Source organism: Engraulis encrasicolus, chromosome 12 (genome assembly GCF_034702125.1).
Source record: "Engraulis encrasicolus isolate BLACKSEA-1 chromosome 12, IST_EnEncr_1.0, whole genome shotgun sequence".
Lineage (NCBI taxonomy): Eukaryota > Metazoa > Chordata > Actinopteri > Clupeiformes > Engraulidae > Engraulis > Engraulis encrasicolus.
In genome coordinates this window covers 10712560-10722559 of record NC_085868.1, presented here as the reverse complement: position 1 = coordinate 10722559, position 10000 = coordinate 10712560, and the positions used below count along the sequence as shown (strand labels likewise).

General features: G+C 49.4%; 1 protein-coding gene across 4 annotated transcripts in view; it reads left to right on the top strand.

The window, feature by feature from the left end:
• The window catches only part of LOC134459304 (neuropilin-2-like), a 151437-nt gene that overhangs the window by 27708 nt on the left and 113729 nt on the right, over positions 1 to 10000 (top strand). For all 4 annotated transcript variants that reach the window (XM_063211616.1, XM_063211615.1, XM_063211614.1 and 1 more), the window contains exon 3: positions 8419 to 8600. In XM_063211616.1, the coding sequence (XP_063067686.1) occupies positions 8419 to 8600 (182 nt within the window). The remainder of the gene's footprint in view (positions 1 to 8418; positions 8601 to 10000) is intronic.

The following is a 10000-nucleotide window of genomic DNA, read 5'->3' as shown; positions in this document are numbered from 1 at the left end:
AGAGAGAGAGAGAGAGAGAGAGAGAGAGAGAGAGAGAGAGAGAGAGAGAGAGAGAGAGAGAGAGGGAGAAGAATATGTAGAAGAATCCCCTCTTGTCAGGATGTTGTTTGAGATACCTCGACGGTGTTTGTTTTGTGATGGCGGAGTGTAAGTGAGCACTTGATCAGTGTTTTGATCTCAGGGCTCATCAACGATATCCCTTGTTCCCTATCACTCTCCTGGCAGCTATCTCTCCCCCATTCTCTCTTTCTCTTTATCTGTTTATGCTCTCTCACTCTCCATCTCTATCTCTCCATCTTGCTATCTCTCTCCCCCTCTCTCTCTATCTCTGCCTATTTATGTCAATCTCTCTCTCTGCCTACTTCTCTCAATCTCTCTTTCTCTCTCTCTCTCTCTCTCTCTCTCTCTCTCTCTCTCTCTCTCTCTCTCTCCCCCTCTCTCTTTCTCTTTCTCCCCCTCCCCCTCTCCCTCTCCTTCTCCATTTCTCTTTCCCTCCAAAACACTTACGTACATCAAGGACCTTCGGAGAGGAGGAGAAGGGGTTCAGAGATGAGAGCTGATCAATACCCAGCATCTGACACTAGCCCTCGTCACGGCTAATCCTGGAGGCCCTTGACGAAATCAATAGCAACCTAATTACGCCAGAGGCTTGTTTGCAGGGGCTCTTATCCCCGGCTTTGTGGCGCTCGATTGTGTTTTTGATGTGTGTGAGAGCGTTGCATATCTGTAACTGGCCGGCCGCTTGGGACACACACGGCAACGGGCCAGTGTTTTTTTTTTTCTGAGTGCACTGTATCCCCCCTCTCTCACCATCTCTCACCATCTCTCTCTCTCTCTCTCTCTCTCTCTCTCTCTCTCTCTCTCTCTCTCTCTCTTTGTCTGGCTCCCTCCATCTCGATCTCTCATGTGGGTTGGAAGGTATTAGCAGAAGTAATTAACGACATTAATCACAAAAATCACAAATGAGATATGAATCTTGGGAATTGTAGTGTTCTGGTCTCTAGTAGGTCTGTATAGCAACCGACCAACGCCTGTCCTCGTTCCATGGCACGCCACAAGGGCATGAAATCCTAGCAAGCAAGCCAAGAGGTCAGGAGGCACAGCAGCAGTGTTGCCAGATTGGGCTGTTTCCCGCCCAATTGGGCTGCTTAGGATGGCCTTGTGCGGGTAAAAATGGCATTTAGCAGAAAAACCCGCCCAATTTATGCCATAGAAATCAATAGAATTGGGCGGGATATTGTGCTTGTAGGCGGGTTTTGAGCATTTTTTGGGCTGGAAATCATCTGACTCATCTGGCAACTCTGCACAGCAGTCAACTGCGAAAAGGGGTTCAGTATGTCAGCATGGAGGGGGGCGTCTGTGACTTAATTAGGCTGTGATCGGGAGGGGGGGGTTGGTAGCGGGGTAGCCAGAGGGGCCCCCAGGGGCCAGGCAGGGGCAACGGTGGCTAAAGATACCCCCTCTTAGATCTCAACCCTCCGCCCCCACCCCCCAAAAACTCCCCCCCTGCCTGCGTACCTGCAGGAGTGCATGGAAGGCCCACAAGGGGGACAGAATTTGGGAAAATTTGGAGGGGAGGGGAGGGGAGGGGAAGGGGGACACCTGTCTTGCTCTGTCAGACGGAGAGAGGGCTGAGGGCAGTGTCAGGTTCTCAGACAGACCTCCCTGCTCTCTCCAATCTCTCTCTCCAGTCTCTCTCTCTCCAGTCTCTCTCTCTCTCTCTCTCTCTCTCTCTCTCTCTCTCTCTCTCTCTCTCTCTCTCTCTCTGTGTGCGACTGTGTCTGCTGGACTCTCCAATCTGCTCCAGGGCGCATAACTGCCGGCACCATGTCACTCAAGAATAAACGCCCCTTGAGTATGTGTGATGACAGACAAAGAGCGAAAGAGAGAGAGAGAGAGAAAGAGAGATAGACTGAGAGAGAGAGGAGGGTGGAAGAGAGGAGGGGGCTTAAATGAGCTATGTTATGTCTTCATCCTTCATTGGTTCCAGAGTTCAGCGAGGGCTCTGACTCCAACACATGGCTGCAGTCATTCCGCTGACACAGGGGTGCGAACGAACGAGCGAACGAGCGAAAGGCTGATTCGAAGCCTTCGCCCGTGGCAGCGCAGTGCAATGCATGATGGGAAACAGAGCTGCTGTTGCTGCCAGAGTTGCTTCATGGGAGATTTAGGGGGCGAAGCGTTCCTTTCTGTTCCGCGGCGCGGAACTCCCGTCTCGCCTCGGTCACGCATGTTGTGCGGACACCGGGACACAGTTTCCCGTTAAAACTCCCTGTGTGTGTGTGTGTGTGTGTGCGTGCGTGCGTGTGTGGGAGCGTGTGCGTGCGCGTGTGTGCGTTATCCGGCAGTAATATTATCCGGCCGTAAGTCAGTCCTTAAGTTGCTGTCAAAATTGCCGTTAGCACGCGGCCCAGACTGACTGGCACATTTTATGAATATTTTTATTTTAGCCCCCGTGCATGCATGCGTTCCAAATGCGGATCAGAGCCGCAGTCTTCCTTTCATACGCACGACGACAGATTACCCGCCGTCCCACATCCATTTTCATGTGTGGCTCTCCCACTCCTCGTGTACCCTGTTTGTTCTATATATTACATCAGTCAGTCAAAGGAGCTTGTGTGACTTTGTAATGCATAGCATAATACCATGGAGGATGGAGATGGGAGGAGGAGGGGGGGGGGGGGGAGAGAAGGGGTTGTGAGTATGCAGTGGTGATGAGGGAGGGGGTTGGCATAAGACAGTAGTATGAGTTGCTACAGTGGTGGGAAGGTTGGCATGTGTTTGGGTTTGTACGGGGTAATGGTGGTGATGATGATAGGGAGCTATGATGCAGTCGTCTCCCCTTATAACACGAAAAGGAGTTATAGGATGGGGGGGGGGGTCGCCTGTCCCGAGCCCAGGGGAAGGGGGGAGCAGGGCAGAATTGAGTCCTCATTACATTTAATGTATTGATGACTGGGGGGGGGGCCCTTTGTTCTGGGCCCAGCCAAAAGCTGTCAGCGGCCCAGGTGGTCTGTACTGTACACTCTTCGCACTCAACGGCCGCCATGTTTGTCACGTACTTGAGTGTCAGATCTGTCAAAACGGCTGAATCTCCGTGATAACAGCCTATTTTTGATTCCAAAGACAATCGCCATGTGTATTAGAGGCAAGGGTAACTTTAAAAAGTATCAGTATAACGAACAGTGCCTTCCGTGATGAATTGCATTTTGGCGGTTGGTAAACTCTGATGACACGCGACCAACCGTCATTTCCGTTAAGTGTATCAGACAGAACGGGAATCGGAATGTACTCGCCTTGTGAATCGTGGAGCGTGGAGAGGGTACTTCACTGCACTTAAACAAGGTACACAGTACAGAGGGCGAATAATGGAACGCACCAACAGTGTTCTCCAGGGATGGGTGTGAATGTTGGTGTGTGGCGGTTATGATGGGGGTGCTATCAGACAGTCTTCAGCTCTTGAAAATACCATGGGGGTGTGGGGGTGGGGCTTGGGGGTGTTTTTGGCTCTGGAAGTTGGGATGATGAGGAGTGGAGGCAAGAGAAAGCCTGCTCCCCTTTAAAATACAGTGGCTGGTGATGGTGGTGGTGGTGGTTGTGTTGTTGGTGGTGATGGGGGAGCTATAAGGCAGTCTTCCCTTTTTAAATACCATGGGAGGGTGGAGATGGTGGTGGGTGGGAGGGGTGATGTGGGTATGAAATGAGACAGTATTCTTACCTTTTAAATACCATGGGAGAGTGTAGCTAGGGCAAGGTGGTGATGATGAGAGAATGTCTTGTCTTGCCTTTAAAATACACGTATCATGGGAGGGTGGAGATAGGGGGGTAGGGGGCAGTGGTGGGTGTGATAGTAGGGATTGTTGGTGATGGGGGCATGAGATAGTATTCTTACCTTTAAAATACCATGGGAGGGTATATAGGGGAATGTGGTAATGATGAGAGAACGTCTTTTCTTTCCTTTAAAATACCATGGGAGGATGGAGATGGAGATGGGGGTGGGGGGGGGGGGCTGTTGGCAATGGTGGATGTGATGGTGGTATTGATGGATGAAGGGGGGGGGGGGGGGGGCATGAGACAGTCTTCTCCCCTTGAGCTGTCAGCTTAGCTTGCTGAACATTGGGCGGAACATAATTCCCCCCTGTCTGCTGTCTCCTGGAAACCGGGAGGGAAACGAGCAGCGTAACTGTGGTGTTACTACTGCGGCGCTCCTTCACTACCAGTGGAGCAGACTGCTGATGGGGGGACATGAAAGACAGGAAAGGGAAGGAGAGAAGAGGAGAGAGAGGAAGTCAGGGAGAAGCTATAGGAGAAGAAGTAGTGGGGGGGGTGAGTGGAGGAGAGGAGGGCAAGATAAGGAGGAGAGGAGTGGAGTGGGAGGTTGAGAGGAGGAGGAGGAGAAGGAGGAGAGAGAGAGAGAGAGAGAGAGAGAGAGAGAGAGAGAGAGAGAGAGAGAGAGAGAGAGAAGGAATGAGAAGAGGGAAATGGGGAAATGGGGAAATGTGTGAAGAAAAAAAGGAAAGCGTGAGTGATGGATGACAGGAGATTTGGGGAGAGGAGAGGAAGCAAGGAGAGAATAAGGTGAAGAGAGAAGAGGAAAGAATGAAAGTAGGAGAAGAAGGAAGGAAGGAAGAAGGAAAAGAAGGAAGAAGAAAGGAGGTGGGAGGAGACACTAGAAAAAAGAGCAGGAAACAGAGGTGTGATGAAGAGGAATGACAACGGAGGAAAAGAGGAGAAAAATGATAAAGGATAAGGAGAAAAGAGGATGAGAGAGAGAGGGAGAGAGGAGGTGGGAGGTGGAACAAGAACTTCACGATGGGGTGATGAAAGAGGAGAGAGAGAATAGAGGAAGACAGCGATACAGAGAAAGGAGATGGAGAGAAAGATTATAAGAAAGAGAGGAAGAGAGCAAGCTGGAGAGAAGGAATGAAAGAGGGGGATAAAAGAGATGTGGAGGAGGAGGAGAGGGAGATGGAGACAGAGACGTGAGATGTGAGTGGAGAAAGAAGAATGTCATATTAATGAAAGAATGGAGAGAGAGAGGGGGAGTGAAGAAACAGCAATGGCATGATGAGAATAAGAAAGAGGGGATGGATCGGTAGGAGGAGGAGGAAGGGGGGAATATGGGAGGATGAGAAAGCGAGTGATGAATGGCAGTGGGTGGGAAGAGAGAGGGAGAGAGAGAGATGTGTGTCTCAGGGTTAAATGCACTGAAGACTCCCCGAGGACCCATATTGCTTGACCCTTTCTTTTTTCCTCCAGAGTGGTCAGACTTGCCTGAGATTTACAACAAGAATGTGGAGACACGCCTTGAAATGCACACACACACATACACACAGAGGCATGCGCGCATGAACACACACACGCGCACACACACAAACATGCACAAACACGCATACACACACACTCGCACACACAAGCAGGCACACACATGCACACACACACACACACACACACACACACACACACACACACACACACACACACACAGGGGCGCGCGCACACACACACACACACACACACACACACACACACACACACACACACACACACACGCATAAGCACACACACGCATAAGCAGACACACACACAGGGGGGCGCGCGCGCACACACACACACACACACACACACACACACACACACACACACACACACACACACACACACACACACACACACAAAACCACAATTCAGCTGTTCAAAATAATTCAAATTAGTTGCCACACACACACAGAGACACACACCACACACGCACATACACACACGCACTGGTACAGAAGAAAACATACAGCACACACATTCCAAGACATTCCAAGGAGGAACCGACCAACAACTGTGTATTTCTGTCACATTGTTTTGGTGTGTGTGTGTGTGTGTGTGTGTGTGTGTGTGTGTGTGTGTGTGTGTGTGTGTGTGTGTGTGTGTGTGTGTGTGTGTGTGTGTGTGTGTGTGTGTGTGTGTGTGTGTGTGTGTGTGTGTGTGTGTGTGTGTGTGTGTGCATGTGTGCATGTGTGCGTACATGCATGCTTGTGTGTGTTTGTGTGAGCAGAGGAGACAAGTGTTGTCTGAAGTATATTTTTGGGACGTCCGGTTCAGTTCTGCGGGGCCCTCATCTCCACATGAGAATGCCCGAGTTGGGTGGCTTTGTTTGTGGGAGGGCCAGGTGGGATTTATCCACCCCCCGCCCCTTTGGAAGTCCGCCGACTAGCTGCCATGGTCTGTGTGCACTGGAGTGACACCCAAGAATGTCTGTTTGTTGTGGGAAAGGCAACAGGGCCAGTTAAGGGGTTCAAAGGGCAAGCCAGCTCAAATTAGAGCAAATTTTTTGGGGGTAGGTTTTGTCTACCCTTGGTTGTAGTGCTGTTGTTTTTTGTCTATTGTTTTCACACAGATAATCTTGTGGTGGTTAATTCGACGCTTAGAAAATAGGAGCAACACTATGGGTGTGAAGTGTGAAGTTCAAAGTGTTGAAAGTACAGTACACAGTTTCAATCACTTTTTCGTTTTCCTCACTCTGCTCTCAGTTTGTGTGTGTGCGTGCTTGTGTGTGTGTGTGTGTGTGTGTGTGTGTGTGAGTGTCTGTGTGTGTGTGTGCGTGTGCGTTTGCACGTGTTTGTGTGTGTGTGTGTCTCTGTGAGTGATTGTGTCTGTGTCTGTATCTGTGTGTGTGAGTATGTGTGTGCGTGTGCGTGTGCGTGTGCGTGTGCGTGTGCGTGTGTGTGTGTGTGTGCGTGTGCGTGTGCGTGTGCGTGTGCGTGTGTGTGTGCGTGTGTGTGTGCGTGTGTGTGTGCGTGTGCGTGTGCGTGTGTGTGTGTGTTCCCTTTTGGCATTTCTTTATTGCTGTTTTCCTCTGCCTCTGTCCATCTTGGGAATTTGGGGTTTCACAGTTTAGATCACATTTTAGTCAGACATCCTTTCAAAAGAAAATACCACTCTGTCTCTCACAGTCCTCCACACAGTCTGCTCCACTCACCACCCCACCAAAAAAATCAATGTCTATGCTTTTGAGTTTCATTTGAAGAGATATTTTCCTCTAGCTTTCTCTGTAGTCTCTGCCTGCCTCTTTTTCAGTGGTAAGAAAGAAAGAAAGAAAGAAAGAAAGAAAGAAAGAAAGAAAGAAAGAAAGAAAGAAAGAAAGAAAGAAAGAAAGAAAGAAAGAAAGAAAGAAAAGCAAGTCCACCTAGGAAATAGCCCATTTTCACAAAAGAATGAAATAACAAAAGAAAGAACAGAAAAGAAAAGAGAGACAAAAAAAATCCTCCTCCGTTTTTGTTTATCACAACAAAACAACATCCCTGGCCTGTGCCACAGCTGTGCAGGCTGGGCGAGTAATTTGGTGATTATTTTTGCTGGGGTTAGTGCCCATGCTGTGGGGCCCAGAGCCGTTCTCCTTAATAAAGGTTAGAAAAACAACCTAGAGCTACTACTGCTGCTGCTGTTCCACGCTCTCTCTCTCTCTCTCTCTCTCTCTCTCTCTCTCTCTCTCTCTCTCTCTCTCTCTCTCTCTCTCTCTCTCTCTCTCTCTCTCTCTCTCTCTCTCTTTCTGTGTGTGTGTGTGTGTGTGTGTGTGTGTGTGTGTGTGTGTGTGTGTGTGAGTGTGTGTGTGTGAGTGTGTGTGTGTGTGTGTGTGTGTGTGTGTGTGTGTGTGTGTGTGTGTGAGTGTGTGTGAGTGTGTGTGTGTGTGTGTGTATGTGTGTGTGTGTGCACGCACGTGTGTGTGTGTGCATACGTGTGTTTGTGCGTTCACTTCACACATATGTTCATATGTGTGTGTTTGTGCACGCATGGTTGTCTGTGTCATGAAGCATTGCAGCGCCTATGTGGTATTAGCTGAAGTCTAAAAGGTCTGAACAGTCATTGAGACTCTAGCCATTATCTCACTGGCTTGCAAAAAGCTTCAGCTTTCGCCCAGTTCCTCTGACAAAATAACAAAACTGTAGCAATTAGTGGATGACTGAGCGATAAATGTACTGGTGTGGAAGGATGGATGGATGTTCATGAAGAAAGAAATGCTTTCTGTGTTATGGGTTTCTGATTGAGATTCTGATCGAGTGGAAAGATTTAGTCTCAAGCAACAATGACTTACATCCCTTGTCTACATTTAATATTTTCTGAAGGACTTAGCAATGAGGTCAATCAAAGTGAGCTGCATTGACAGAGCTTTGTCTACCTTTTTATTTATCATAGTATTTATTTTACTTTTATATCAATTCTATTCTGTCAAAATGAATCCCTCATAGTAATGACAAATTCAGCTTTCTCATACAAAAATCTGGCCCACGACATGTTGGGCCCTGGTGACATAGTCCCACCCCTATTTCGACACCCCTGCTTATTCCACCTGTATCTAGCTAATTGCTATCACCTTTCAGCATTGACTTGACTGACCTGTTGTCATTCCTCCTGTGTGTTTTTTTTTAGATATGACTTCATCGAGATCCACGATGGCAATTCGGAGGGGGCGGAGCTTCTGGGCAAGCACTGCAGCAACATCGCGCCGCCGCCAATCATCTCGTCCGGCCCTTCCGTCCACATCAAGTTCGTCTCGGACTACGCCCACCAGGGAGCGGGCTTCTCGCTGCGCTACGAGATCTACAAGACAGGTGAGTGAGGGAGGGAGGGAGTCCGCATAGGCGTATCCAAGGGTGGGCCTGGGTGGGCCTGGGCCCGCCCACTTGACATCCAGGCCCTCCCCATTCACACTGGACAGTCAGCTATTGCCTCATTGAACTATAATGAATGGCATAGCACTGAGCGATTATTAATCATTTTGTCAAAAGTCTGGTTCATCTCCTGTGATTTCTATGATTTCAATTTCAAAGTATCATTTTTGAGTGAGGTTTCATAATATCTACCTACACGCTTTTGGGTTGGGTCCGTCCGATTTTTTCTGGGCCCACCTGTTTTATTATTTCTGCCTACGCTCCTGCATGAGAGCTTCTCAGGGAGGCCCGACAGTCGGGGACAAAGGGGTACGGTATCCCAGGCCCAGGGAGAGAGAGTGCCCAGAATTGGATCCTTATTACATTTTATGTATTGCGGGGTGGAGAGGTGCAAAGCTGTCAGCAGCCTTGTAGTTACTCACACCACATTAGAAATACTGGATGGTCTAATGGAGAACACTAGTGCACTGAAAACACTCAACATAAGTCTCTTGACTAAGATGACCTGGACTATGCTGTGGTGCATGCAGTGTGCCCGGGTTCCCAAGTTGGTCCTCCAATCAGGTTCTACCCATTTTTCTAATAGTAGAAAATGTTGCAAATAATCGAACCATTTGTCACAGATATTTCATGGTCTCACAGCCCAAGAGCCCAAGAAGAAACCCGAATGCAAACCCGTTCCCTTTAATGCCCAATGCGATGTAGGCTACTAGCCAACTGTGGGGAGGCTTCATTGAGAAGTACTGCTGATCCACATGACTGGTCTTCGGGCACACACTGATAAGATAATGAACCGCTGATAAGATGTTTCAATGGTGGCTTTCAACAAACCTGTTAACGGTGTTGAAAGGCACACCACACACCACAGCACAGCTCGCCTCATCTCCACCAGGGCAGGTCAGCAGCTTGTTGGCCTCTCTGGAAGACAGACAGAGCCGGTGAGTGAACCTGAGAGCTGAGAGACTAGGGGCTCAGGGCCGCTGACACCTTATGCTGGAGCCCAGGACAAAACCATCTGAAAGGGCCCCCTCCTCAATGCATACAATGTCATTGGGGTCCCAATTCTGGGCCCCTTCCTTCTCTCTGGGCCCAGGACAACTGACCCCCTTTGTCCCGTGACAGGTCTGGCAGGGGCTAGCCAGGAAGCGGAACGTGTACAGACACGACCAGGCATCTCCTCGCCTCATCCCCCCACAGGAAGCCCTGGCTACTTGGTCTAGTCTTCTTCCTTACCTTCCTCTCTCCCTCCCTCCCTCCCTCCCTCCCTCTATAGTCTAGTCTTCTTCCCTGCCTCCCTCTCTTCCTCCTTCCGTCTTTATCCCTCCCCCATCCTTCTTTCC